The sequence below is a fragment of the Bactrocera tryoni genome, chromosome 5, assembly GCF_016617805.1.
Source record: "Bactrocera tryoni isolate S06 chromosome 5, CSIRO_BtryS06_freeze2, whole genome shotgun sequence".
NCBI lineage: Eukaryota > Metazoa > Arthropoda > Insecta > Diptera > Tephritidae > Bactrocera > Bactrocera tryoni.
In genome coordinates this window covers 42,164,252-42,178,951 of record NC_052503.1, presented here as the reverse complement: position 1 = coordinate 42,178,951, position 14,700 = coordinate 42,164,252, and the positions used below count along the sequence as shown (strand labels likewise).

At 34.9% G+C, this 14,700-nt stretch overlaps 1 protein-coding gene across 1 annotated transcript; it reads left to right on the top strand.

The window, feature by feature from the left end:
- Positions 1 to 6,364: 6,364 nt before the first annotated feature.
- Positions 6,365 to 11,865, top strand: LOC120777484 (gamma-glutamyl hydrolase). The gene is made up of 7 exons (XM_040108821.1): positions 6,365 to 6,401; positions 8,173 to 8,342; positions 8,445 to 8,495; positions 8,620 to 8,891; positions 11,040 to 11,146; positions 11,274 to 11,365; positions 11,424 to 11,865. The coding sequence occupies exons 2-7, from the start codon at positions 8,212 to 8,214 to the stop codon at positions 11,686 to 11,688; spliced, it is 918 nt and encodes a 305-aa protein (XP_039964755.1). The 5' UTR covers positions 6,365 to 6,401; positions 8,173 to 8,211; the 3' UTR covers positions 11,689 to 11,865.
- The last annotated feature ends 2,835 nt before the right edge of the window (positions 11,866 to 14,700 follow it).

Sequence of the window (14,700 nt, the reverse complement as noted above, 5' to 3'; positions counted from 1 at the left end):
ATGGCAAGACTGATCCACATCTCTCGCGATTCCGTTCGAATGATTTTGGGGGATATTTTGAGTATATATATACATATATATATGATTCGTTTCGATAAAGCTGCATTTTTTTCAAAAAAGTACCGTAAACAGGTCACTTCGGACCTGCTTGTTCGTGTGAATTCTGATTCCAATTTCATTAGCATTAGCGAGCATTATAACTGCCTATTAGACATAGGCTTATGAGTTTGACATGCAAGCAACTCAAAAATCAGCAGAATGCAGGGGAAAATAAATTTGTTTTTTTCCATATTCGTGATTTGGTGGATCATAAATTCGTTCCGGAGGGTCGAACGGTCAATAAGCAGTTCTATTTGGCCGCATCGAGGCGTTTGCGTGAGAATATTCGTCGAAAACGGCCGAAATTGTGGAAGAACTATTCATGGATGATTTTTTCTTGTTCCTCAAACTGAAATTGTCGCTCTGTGGAACCCGTTTTCAGTCGATCGAAGATATAAAACAAAAATCCATCTCAAAAAGTGCTTATGAAAAGTGTTTAGAGGACCGGAAAAACCGTTGGCAAAAGTGTATTACATCTGGTGGGGATAACTTTGAAGGCAGAAGAATGCAGAATATTTATGAATAATTAAATATTTTGCGTTTTATTTGCAAATCTCGGGTAGTTTTTCCACAAGAATTGCATCTTCAGAGTAAGATAAGTAAAAGATAAGAAGAAAACTTTAAACTCTGAATTAAGAATACAAGAGTAAATTGAGTTGAATCGGGTCATATCCCTTGCCTGCTGGACTGTTTGAATGTTAACATTAGACATCGATAAACTTTTATCGATATTTTTACGATTAGAGTTACGAAGTTTAGTATTTCTTGTTCATATTCTGAAATCATATGTAACGGAATTTAATTTTACAACAAGCTTACATAAATAATATATCAAGAAAATAGATCACACATAAAATTTATTAAGTGTATAATTTGGGTGGATTGTTTCGTACACACCGCAAAATACGAACAACGAAGCCCATCACCCACAGCCATATGGCGAACGTTACAGATTATTGATGATTTGGTACAGTCTCTACAACTACTTAACAGTATACGAATATTGTATTCCGAATATATTGGGTAGTCGAAAAAGTCTTTTCGTATTTTGTCAAAAGATGTCGTTGCACTCGCATATCTTCAGTGCTGCCAATCACATTGTGCCACATCATATAGTGTTGGTAAGGTGAGATTTTAAGCTTCATTTAACTAAAAAAAATTAAATTCGGGGAAGTTGAAAAAAAGTTATAGCTGTTCAAAAATATGTGAAAATAATGAAGAAATTAGCTATACATATTTTGATTTTTTTTGTTATAAAAAAGGGAAGAATGCCACGCAAGCCACCAATGAAACTTGTGATATTTACGGAGACGATGTTGTATCAGTTCGTACAGCACAACAATGGTTCGCAGCCTTCCGCTCAGTAATTTCGAAATTTCGATTTACACTGATGAAAGTTTTACTCTGATGGAAAAATGCCTCTAGCGGAAATATGGCAAAAAGTGGTCGACCAAAATGTTTAATTATTAGTATAAATAAAAAAAATAAGTTGAAGTTTGATTAGAAATACGAAGAGACTTTTTGGACTACCCAATATATTGTTTAAGTTAGTTGTAGTGGCACATTCTTTCGAAATTTATTTGTCGAATGTTGCCGAATTGAGATTTCTCGGCCAGAAAAAATGTCGGGCCCGTTTCGACTGCTTTGAACCGAATTGTCATGGAAATAAGATAGCAATGCATCAGTAACTGTTAATTTAGAAAACGCAAACGTCATACTATTAATATAAGAGCCCTCTTTCAGCAAAGTTTTTTACCTTTTTTAGCTGTGTTTAGTTTACAGTACATTTGTTGCCGAAGAAATTTTAGCTGTTGCTGACTACATATAATATGCTATTTCAAAAAATATAATTTAAATATTTTTATCAGCTCTAGTTTCAGAGTTTCAGCTATGTTGGTATTACACAGAAAAAAACATGAATTTATTAAGAAAAATTTTATTAGGAAATATAATTAATCATTAAGTTCTAAAAAACTTCGTTTTAGAGCTCTTCTCCGATGTGTAGACTTTGGAAAATGATGAATTAGAGACCAACAATAGTCAGACATCATATTTGCTTCCCAGAAACCCTGATAGCGCTCTTCCATGACGCGTAAGTCTTGATGCATACGCTCTCCCTGCTCTTCGCTCATATCTCCTAAATTTTCCGGAAACCTCTCTAGGTGACTATGGAGGAAGTGGCGTTTTATACTCACATTGCATCCCATATTTTTTAATTGTAGCAGAAGGTCTTCTACAAATTCAATATAATTTTCAGATTTTTTATTTCCGAGAAAATTCTGCATCACAGACACAATTGCTGTTCAAGCCTTTAGTTCCAACTCAGTCCTAGAATTTCTAACTTGAGTATCTTTCGTAAGTTGTTTAACTTGGGGGCCATCAAAAATTCCGGCTTTAATCTTTTCCATAGTGAGCTGAGGAAATTTTTGGCAAATGTAAGAAAAGCAGTTCCCATCTTTATCTAGTGATTTTGCAAACTTTTTCATGATGCCCAGTTTTATATGTAATGGTGGAAGGGTAATTTTGTTACGAGCTACTAAAGAATTGTGGACTATATTGTGCTTTCCAGGCTCCATTTTTTCTCTCAAGGGCCAGTTTTTTCTCACCCAATGCTCTTGTTTAGCTCTACTGCCCCAACGACATATAAAACAGGGAAACTTGGTATAAACACTTTGTTGACCGAGAAGAATGTTGACCATTTTGAAATCGACACAAATTTGCAACTCATGGTCATTGTATTTTATTTTGTTCAAGACTAGCGAAATGTTACAATATTCCTCCTTTAACTTTGTACTGCGGACAATAGGTTCCCCAGCGTATTTATTTCCATTATGTAATAGAATACATTTAAGGCTACGTTTTGAGCTGTCAATGAATGAACGCCAGTCGGTTGGTTCGTATCGCTTCAAGCCCATTTTTATCAACAAGTTTTTGATATCTGAACAAAAGGTGATGCCGTTTTCTTCGGAAAAATAACGCCGTAATTCTGCATCTCTTTCACGATAAAAACTTATTTTAGTATCCGAGGATAGAAGTTTTTTTCTTTTAGTCTTGATGCTAACAATTCTGAAGCTTGTTTAGAAAGATTTAAATCTCTTACAAGATCATTCAACTCATTTTGGGAAAAGCGTTTTGGCTCATTAGACATACCGTCAAAATCAGCATCATTTTGTGATGAGCTTGGTCCTTCAATGTCTTGCTCTAATGGTTCATATATATTTTTAGGCTCTGAAGAGTTAGGTGAACGCTGCACTGCACGTTGAACACAAGTAGTACTTGGGTACTGCCATTTAGCTCGACTTTTAGTGTTTTAACCGTCTATGTTCACACTACAAAAATAACAGTCTACGAGATGATTTCGTGGTTCTCGCCAAATAGTCGGTGTTCCAAATTTAAAGGCACTTCTTTTACCACTTTTCCATAATCTTAAATATTCCGCACAAGATTTACAAATACAATTGGGAGCCCAATAATTCTTATTTTTATCCAAGAGCACCCCAAAATACTCAAAATAGGTATTTTTCACCAACTCTGATATAACTTTTCTACAATTTGTAAACACATATTCTCCGCATATGTAGCAGAAATGATCTGATTTATTTAAACAACGTCTTCTTGAACTACCTCATGACGCAAAAACTTGAGAAACTAATCTTAACATAGTAAAATACGTCTGTTTTCGATTAATATATATGCTTAAATGATAAAAATCAAAAACAAAGTAACTCGAGCTGCTCAAAAATTTTTGAGGTAGATTTGACAAAAACAAGTAATAAGTGAACAATCTTCAGAATTCGCGGCAACAGACAAAAAGTTCAATACTGTAAACTAGTGTAATGTAAACTAAAGCAGGGCTGAGCAAAAAATTTAACTTCGAAGCCACAGGACAACAAAATAGCAAAATTATGTCCATTTCCGGTTATTGCAGTGTCCGCTTATAGGAATTTGGTTTGCATGAAAATATTAATGAACAAGTTGTGTTCATGAAATTTGTCCGGTTATGAAAGCGATATGTCAAACTTTTATATAAACACTTTTATATAAACTCTTTTATTGAACACTATACCATTCATGTACATCACTTTCCTATCTATTTATTCTCTATTCAGTGGGTCCTTGTAAATTTAATTTGCACATAAAAGCCTTAAGCAACCTTTTAGTGAAAAAGCGGTGACAAGTTCTTGTATGGAAAACTTTCACATTTCACAATGTATTTTCACAAAAGTTGGAGCAGGTTATTTTTTAAGGCAACAATATAATCTCCGAAGAAATTGTTCAGATCGGCTCACTATAGCATATAGTTGTCATACAAACCGAACGATCGGACAAATGCTTGAATGGGAAACTTCTTCATTTAACGATATATCTTCACGAGATTCGGTATGAGTTATTGTTTATAGAAATAATGTAATATCGAAAGAAATTGTTCAGATCGGATAACTATAGCATCGGAATCAAGGGCTTGTACGGAAAACTTTTGCATTTGACGTGGTATCTTCACGAAATTTGACATGGATTACTGCTTAAGGTAATAACATAATCTCCCGAAAAATTGTTTAGATCGGATTACTATAAAATACTACAAACCATATACTACAATACATACAAACTGGACACATAGTTATTAAAAGAAATGCACCTGTGAAGGGTATATTAGCTTCGGTGCAGCCGAAGTTAACGTTTTTTCTTGTTTTTATATCTTTACGAGCCAAACAATATTTATTATCTCCTTGGCTGCGAGATGCTTCTTAAATCAAGTCTAAGCCATAACTAAATTATATAAGGTTGTGTCGATAGCCAAAGAAACAAAAATTTCAAAGACTTCAACCAATCAAAATGCGTTTTTAAGTGATAAGTGAAACCGAATAGTTTGCACATCAAACAAAAATATATCAAAAAAATGTAAACCGAAAATTCATGAGAAAAACAAAAGACAACTGATTTTGACATTATGGATACAAACACATATTTTGTAAGCTGAAGCACGCTCCGTATCAACACAACTTTCTATATTTGAATCATTGTGTAGGCAATTAAAATCATGCAGTACAGATTTTTTTGCTATATAATACCCGAGACAGACATGTAGTAGTAACAATACCAAAGGTATCATGGTATTCTGTTTACTACGTTGGTGACACACATGGTAATGTAGTAAACTGAAATACTACCTTTGTTTCATAGGCATTAAATATTAAAAAAAAAATGTAAACAATAAATATGTGGTTGTGTGATATTAAAAAAAAAGAGCAATTATTTAAAATACTCTTAAGTTAATATATTTTCATCGCAAAAAAGCGATTTGGTTAAAGTCTCTCTAAAATCCTCATATTAAATGAGGCATTTCCTGCTTTTTCGGAAAAAAATTGTGAAACATTTTTTGTTTTCCATTTCATTAATTAATTTTTTAAGTAATTTTGAGAGAATATTTCGAAGAGCTTTTGTGTAAAAGCTTTCAGCAAAGTTTTTTACCTTTTTTTAGCTGTGTTTATACAAATACCAAAATGAAACATCGCAGTATTGTTACCAGCAAAATACTACATTGCTCATATGGTATTTTGCTGGTATTTGGTGACACACAAGTGGTATTTGTACCATATATGGTATTGTTACTACATGTCTGTCTCAGGTATAAGACGTTTTGTATTTGCTATTTTGACAGTTATTTCAGATTTGAACCATTCACAATAATAAAAGTTGTTTTAAAACGGTAAAAGAAACTTGGTAGCACCGATTTCCATGTATCCATTAACAACGAAGCGAAGAAAGCATATGGCATGTTAGAATTAACACTTTGCTTTCCGGTCTTCTCTTTAATAAAAATGGCGATTTTTGCTTAGCAAAACGTAAACAGATGAGAGCTGCCTAACATTTTGCTTCCGTTTGCTTTGTTTCCCCTCAATTATACTCGTTTCATTCAAATTTTTTAATTATTAAGTCTATTTTCAAAAATTATGAAAGTGATTGCATGTTTCACAGTTTCTCTAAGCTGCTTCTTCTTATTTTTGTTTACATATGTATATGACGTCGCTTATTGCAATTGTGCGCCTATCATGCACATTTCGATTAGAGAGCTGCGCTCAACACGATAACGGGCGTTGTAATAGTGAAATGATGACCGCTGTTAGTGGCTTCGTCGGCATGCACTTTTATCCATAAGTATGTATGTATTTTATGCACGTGTGCTTGAATTTGGCGCCAATTTTTATAATGCACGGCATCTAGACGATTTGAAGTTCTTGATTTGTTTTAGTCTCGCGTAGAAGAACAAGTGAATAAGACCTGCATTCAACTGCACTTTAGTAAGTTCGCTTAAACATCTGTATCTGTGTGAACGTGAAAAGTGTTTCTGTATTCTATGTACATATATACCATATATTTTATTTATCTTAGAATTTGGCAACGAAATTGTTGTTTACATATTCTTGACCTTCGAGAAAACACTTTGCAGCGAATCAGCGCATTTTTTTTGACTTTCCATTTAATTTCGTTTGCTATTATATACATATGTTTATGTATGTGAATGTATATACATATATGTATGTTAGTTTATATGTATGTATATAACAAGTGTCTTTTATTGCAATGTTAACGTTAGATATATACAAAATTAATAATATGTTATGCAAAAATTTTATATAAATTAATATATTATATGATTTGATCATATGACTTAGTTACCTTATAATGTATAGCACAAATTTAACATATTGTTGACGTCAAGTGGAAAGTTGATTCTTTATGCACACCCTAATGTATATATGTATACATGTGTATGCTGCATAGCAACGTTGAGAAGAATCGCTCACACACAATAAAAAAATGAGAGGAAAAATAATTTACGGTAGTTTTTAGGTCAGTAAGAGGAAGGGGAAGAGTGCGTTAATTTTTCAGGGTTAGAAACGTATCCTCTCCATTTTACGACAAAACTACGTGTCATTTATAAAATATTGTATAGCACAGTTATACTACTGTGAGCAAAAAGTAGTAAGACTTTTCAATTTTATTTTCACGCGAAAACCCATTCTTCGAGATATTTCTTTTCTAAATTGGTATGAGTGTTAGTGACATCTGTGCCAAATGTCACATCAATGAATCATTTGTGCTGAGTATACGATATTATTTCGGCAGTACATAAAGTGTATTCGGCGATATTTACGATGAATGAAATTATTTAGCAAAGAAGTTCCATTAAATTTTGTGTGCGGAATCAAATTTCTGTATGTCATGAGCAAGCGTTTTTGATTAGTACAAGTTATTTAAAGAGGGTCGAGAACGTTCAGGACGGCCATCGCCTGATTTAGCTACGCGTGACTTCTGGCTATTCGGTTTTGAGTAAATTGAAGACATTAAACGTGAATCGGTTTAGAGGGCTATTCCGAAAATTGACTTTAATAAATGCTCCGAGGATTGGAAAAAATGTTGACACAAGTGTATTGGGTCCAAGGATGATTACCTTGAAAAATGAACTAAGAATTTCAAAATTAATAAAAAAATGTTAAAAAAATTGAAAACTTTTGTGTTCACAACGTTTCACATAACCCTAAAATTACTGTGGAAATTAAAATAACGAAGTTTTTGGCTTATATTTTTGCAAACTTCTTTTATTTGATGAAATTTGTGGTAAACTATTTCGAAAACAGAAGTTTATAAAGTAAATTGACATTTTTGTGAAAAAATTTCATGAAATCAAATTCATTTACGATTAGGGAAAATTATCGATTATGGAATTTTTTTTCATATGAAGTTCACCAAAAAAATTTATGAACTTTGCCATAGCGAATGACGTTCTTCGGAAGTTTACGATAGGACTGAATGTATTCACTAAGTTAGGGTGGTAAAGCTTTACTAGTTGAAGAGATATGGACAATCAAAAAGTGAGAAGGGATGATCACACTCAGTTTTTTACAATTGAAGTTTTTTCTCCATACTTTCACGTGCACCCACTTGTATCATACACACATAGTATGAAATGATATCGGCTATTGATTGACATATACATACATATGTATATGCATACAATTAAAATAAAATCATTCGACATTTGCGAGTATTTGTTTTAATTTTTTTCAGGTTTATACGAATATAGATTTAAATACATTTAACAACATTATGAATAAGCCTCTTATTGGTCTGCTGTGTATTGATCGTAAGGATAGTATGAGCCCCGACGTTTGCAGTTACATTGATGAAAAGAATGTCAAATATCTGGAAGATGCGGGAGCTGGTGTTGTGCCTATTTGGTATGTCATGTTTTTAAAAATTTTATTGAAAGAACTATAAATATTTTTTTTTATTTTACTCCTCGTTCATAAACTGCTATACAAATTTACGTGCTAAAAAAGGATCAATAGAACTGCCGACTATTATGAGCACATATTAAGCAAAATAAATGGGTAAGTGACGAATTCACGGAACTAGATTCATATTATTTCCACACTTTACGGAAAATTTGGGTTTACTTACAGAAATCTATGTTTTTATCGATTTAAATACTAAATAAAGATTTTTCTTACGCAGCGTTCTTCTGCCTGGTGGTGCGGTATTTGTCAATGAACACGATCCTGCTCGCTTGGATTTAACAAATCATTGTGTTACTGCCACTATGAATATTATACGGATAGCTCAGAAATTGCATAAGAAAGGTATTAATCTACCGATTTGGGGAACATGTCTAGGCTTTCAGCTTTTAGTACTCTACACAACCCATTTGGCGGATGCACCTTACGGCACTGATGTGCGCGACAAATGCGAGTTCATGAATTGCTTTTTATCAGTGGACTTTTTACCAGGTGATTTTAATCAGTTATAATCAGTGCATATTTATAGAACGGCACATTAAAACTTGAAGTAAAAGCCACATATGTATGTATATAATCTATAAACATTACGTAGGTTGCCTTTTATATTTTGCGATTTGAGAACTCAAGTATTGCAATCTGGCGACTCACAACTTTGTCGTAAAGTTTGACATTTTTGTCACATACTCAAAACGTTTTGAAATACGAGCGCTATTTGCGTTGTTTACAGTTACTTAAAATTTTCATCTCAGCCAAAATATGGAATTAAATCGCGAACACTTTTGCGCGGTTTTTTCAAAACTTTCGGCGTAGGTTATCTCAGCAACAGTGCTTCGATGAACTTAATTTAGTATTTGCAAATAAAGCCCCCTTCAAGACCAGTGTTTATCGATGGTATAGTGAATACAATTGGGTTCGTAGATCAGTTCAACACGAATTTCGTGAATGTCGTCCAAAACCAGTTCTTGTTTCCAAGGCTGTTGATGCTGTGTGTAAACTGATATTGCAAGATCTTTATGTGACTATAGACATTAGCGGGACTAGCATAAATTAACATTTGATTATATAAAAAAAATTTTACATGAATACTCACACAATTTGTTGATCATTAAAAGAAGACTTCCGTGTGATTGGTCGAGGGAAATGTTTAAAAAAAAATGCGGCAAAAAAATATGACAGGAGATGAACCGTGGATTTATAAGTATGAGCTTTTCCACAAGACAATGCGAGTTTTCACACATCGATTGAAATAACTGCATTTTTGAACACTTGAAAAGTCGATTTGATGAGTAATCCACCGTAAAGTCTTGACTCGTCACCTAATGACTTCATTTTATTCCCGTACGAGAAAAAATTGATTAAGAAGACATCGTTTTCCGATACCTGTATAGGCGAACACATGTTTTGGAGATACCTTGATTAGAGTGGAAAAAGTGTTGCGTGTAAAAATGTATTGATAGAATAGACCACGTCCAGCACGTCGCGAAGAAAATATAGCGGCCGTAGCTGATAGTGTACAAGAAGACCATGGAAAGTCGATACGGCGCCGTTCGCAGCAACTCGCACTAACGTATGGAACGTCTTGGCGCGTTTTACATCAAAATCTTAAATTGAAAACGTAGAAGATATAGATGGGGTATGAACTGAAGCCTCAAGACTTTCCCAAGCGACACTTGGACTCTTGAAAAGTTCCAAGAAGATCCGACGTTTTCGAGCCAAATTTTGTTCAGCGATAAGGCCCATTTCCGGCTCAATGGGAATGTAAACAAGCAAAATTGCCGCATTTGGGACGAAGAAAAATCAACGGTTGGGTGTTGTTTGTGGGCCGGTGAAAAATAGGTCCATATTTCTTCAAAAATGATGAACGTAACCGTCAATCGTGCCATTATAACCGACTATTTGATGCGTGAAATTGAAGTTCGTGATCTCGGCGACACATTTTGGGTCAGTCTATTGGCCATCAAAATCGTGTGATATCGCACCGTAAGACTCTTCCTGTCTGAATAAGTCTAAAGTCTATGCGGAAAATTCCGTCTCGATTCATTAGCGAAACATTACGAGTGTCATTCGCCAGTTACGAGTCGAAATGCTCGAACGAGTCAACGAAAATTGGATTTAGCGGATGGACCATCTAAGATGTAGCCGCGGCCAATATTTGATAGAGATAGTCTTAAAAAGGTAAAAGCCGAAGAATGTTGTTTCGAATGATAATAAACATTCTCCATTAAATTGGAAGTTTTTGGGTTTTTCCTTTGAAAAAGTAGGATATATAGAAATGGACAAACCCTTAATGTGTTTAAAACATAAGGAGAATTTGAGTTAAAAAAAAAAAAATGTTTACTCATTTGTTCTCATTAATTTAGTCGCCTTAAAAGCAATCCCCATTTGATATTATGAACATGTGTCAAAATACTTCCGACTGCATTTAAAGGTCCTCTATATTTTTGGAAATAGGAAAAAGCCACACAGAACCATGTTTAGCGATGATGGAGACTTGGGCATCGTTTCAGTATTGTTTTTAGCCAAGAATTCATAAAAAATAATCATAAAAACAGGTCGAATCTTAGCGGGCAATTGGGCTTTTCAAACTTGCGAAATTACCTTAATTTTTTAAGCACAACTTGTAATAATTTCTTACAGCTTTTCGTGACTCACGACTTTTTGCCGATTTACCTGTTGAAGTAGAGAGCATTATGAAGAACAAACCATTCGGTCACCATCGCCATATGTATTGCGTAAGCCTTAAGGTAATGATAGCTACAATTAATTACTTTCTTTTCTACTCATGTCAATTTAAAACCTTATGGCTCTCAAAATAGTCCAAAGTGTAGAACTGTTTTCCACTAACTGTTTGTTTAAAAATTTTCCATAAAGACAGCAGAAAGTTTCAATGATGTGTGGCATATATTGGCGAAAAACGAGGACGCGAAGGGCTTAGAATTTGCTTCCATTATCGAACATCGCAGGTAATTGCATGCTTACTGTGAATTAATTTTTAATTCCTACAAAACTGTCCACTTTTAGATATCCGTTTTATGGATCGCAATTTCATCCAGAATCGGAATGCTCGTCAGAATGCAACAAGGTAAAAGTGTACTTGGCGAAGTTTTTTGTGGATCAATGTCGGAGCTGTGGCAATCGTTTTGAAAGTGATGAGGAAGTGCGGCGCCATTTAATACAAAATTTCCCTGTTACCATTTCTGGGAAGTCTACTGTACGAGTATTTGGCGACTTAGTCGACTACCCTCAAAAAGAGAATCTACAAATATTTCCGGTGAAATCACTCTAATGTTCATCGCGTCTTTGAGTTTTTTATGTGATTAAATATGAAATTTTGCTGACTGTTTCTTCTACAATAAAAGCAATAGTTAAAAAAAGATAAATAAAAATATATACCTTTATATATTAGTTAAATAATTTAAGTTTATAATTTAGAGATTAACTTCTGATAATGATTCTGTGGTATTTATAAAAAATGTAGCTTTAATAAATAAAAAATAAAATAAACTCACATTTTCTCCTTTTTTCTTCAAACTATTTACTAATCGCTCAACTGTATAGATGAAGTTAGCATATACTCGTATACAGACAAATTTACTACAATCTCATAGCCGACCTCTGTGAATTCAGATCTGAAATATCAGCCGATTGAGAGTTTAGTTTTGTTTCGACTACATTCCCGACCATGAAAAAGTTCGAATAGTAATTACCCGTATGAAAAACAACAAAGCAGAGGAGGCCGATGGATTGCCGGCCAAGATATTCAAATATGGGGGTGAAGAACTGATAAGGAGCATACATCAGCATGTCCGATGATTGGAATTTATGTGTGCTTTGCCAAATCCACAAAAAGGGAGACCCCATAATCTGCGTCAACTACCGTGGGATAAGCTTCATCAACATCGCATATAAGGTTCTATCGAGCGTACTGTATGCAAGATTAAAACCCACCGTCAACAATCTGCTTGGACCTTATCAGTGTGGATTTAGGGCTGGAAAATCAACAACTAACCAGATATTCACCATGCTCCAAGTCTTGGAAAGGCACCGTGAAAAGTGGATCGACCACACACCATTTCTTCGTCGATTTTGAAGCTGGTTTTGACAGCATGAAAAGCTGCTGTCTTAATGCCGCGATGTTTAAATTTGGTAGCTCTGCAAAACTAATAGAGCTATGTAAACTGACGTTGAGCAATACCAAAAGCTCCGTCAAGATCGGGAAGAACCTCTCCGAACCGTTCGATACCAAACGAGGTTTTAGACAAGGCGCCTTCCTTCTAAGTGACTTCTTCAACCTAAGGTGCAATCTTCTATACGAGTGTACAGCTCCTGGCGTATGCTGATGATATTGATATCATTGGCCTCAACAACCGCTTCGTTAGTTTTGCTTTCTTCAGCTTGGGCAAAGCAGCGAAGCAAATGGGTTGAGAAGTGAACAAGACCAAGACGAAATATGTATCTCCTGTCATCAAACAAACCATTGTTGCACTCGGGTCTTGGCTCTCACGTCACTGTTGACAGCCATAACTAGACAATTCGTCTATTTTGAAACCAGCTACACCAACAACAATGTCAGCCTCGAAATTCAATACAGAATAACTTTTGCCAACAGGTGCTACTTCGGACTAACTTCTCAATGGCCTGAGAAGTAAAGTCCTCTCGACGAACAAAGGCCTCTCTCTATAAGCCACTCACCACCCCCATCCTGCTATATGTTGCAGAAGCATGGGCGATGACAACAGCTGATGAGTCTTTTTCAAAATCTGGGTTCGTTCCTTTTCAATGGATGCATATCGGAAGTTGATGGAATGTAATAACAACTTTTTCTGATAAGCTTTAGTGGCGTATATTAAATCACCTTCTAAAATATTTAAAGCCTGATTTGCTCATCCTTCTTACTCACCAAATTTATTTATATATGTAACTTAAAATTGTTGTGATATTTCTAAAAGGAGACAACAAACAGTTCAGCTCAGTTACATACTCTATCCCTTTAATATCTGTATTTAAGGTTTCTGAAGAGAAATTCCTTCCAAATGTCTTTCATTTCATTTGCCCTGAACTCCTATCTATCTAAAATATCTTCTGCCCGCGTTCGTGCGAATATTTCCGTAATTCATAAAGGTGTATAATTATTTCACCGTTGTATTGTTATCTTTTTTATATTCGTGTAAAATGTGTAACTCTATATGTGCATGTGCTTATGCATTAATAATTATGACAAGTACTTTATTTAAATTACTCCGTTACACCTATTTAAGCATGCTCGCACGCGACGGTAGAAATTAGTTTGTAAAGTACACACACGCAAAAATACACCCGAGAATAATGCTCGTAAAGTGGAAACCTGAATATAGGTATATTACTGTAATAAAATGTAAATGTACCGCAAGTAACGTGAGCCGCGCCGCTGAAACCGGAATTTAAGCAAGGGTATGGGTGCGGCAAGGCAACAGGTCAGGAGTTGGCAACAGCGCAAAGAGGAAGGAAATGAAAAAGTTAAGGGAGGAGATTTCTTAAACACGAATATGTTTAACCGACGCAAGTAAGTATTAACCAGAGAGAGTGTGGCGGTGTGTGTGTGTGTGAAAAATTGTCTTTTGATTGTGCGTACTTTTCCACTTGGCGCTCAGATTGTGTCGACTTGTTGGCATGAAAAATGCCTTATCAAAATATACGTTTTTATTATTTGCCATTTTCTCGCCCTTCTCTGCCAACGCGGAAATTCACATGGCAACGATGTTGATTTGAGTGGAAATTGATTTCTTGAGACTGTTGCCGATGTTGCTAATTGTTTTAAAATAATCTTGGTTGAAATTTAAGGTGTGATATCTTTGCTATGAATTGAGTTGTATGTACATTCGTTTTTGTGGTTTTAAAGTTTTGACACACAAGCGAAAGTCAATTTAAGATGTTCATATTTTTATACTTTCGTAATACTATATTAAATTGCACAGGGTATATTTTTCTTCACCTCACAGCTGTCCGTAGCACCTAAAAATAATTATGCCAGATATCAAGTTTTATAAGATTATATTCATCGTTTCTACTGGCGTAGACACCGATAGCGCGTTTATAGTCGCGTTAAGAACAGTGCGCCAGACGCTTTTTCATTTCGAGATACCAAATGCAGCCAGGTTCTTCTCCACTTGATCTCTCCAACGAAGTGGAGGTCTTGCTTTTCCTCTGCTTCCACCAGAAGAAACTGAATTGAAAACCTTCAAAGCTGGAGTGTTCCATCTGCACAAAATGATATTGTCAGTACGACCGCTGTATCTCGATTCGCTGAACTATCCCAATG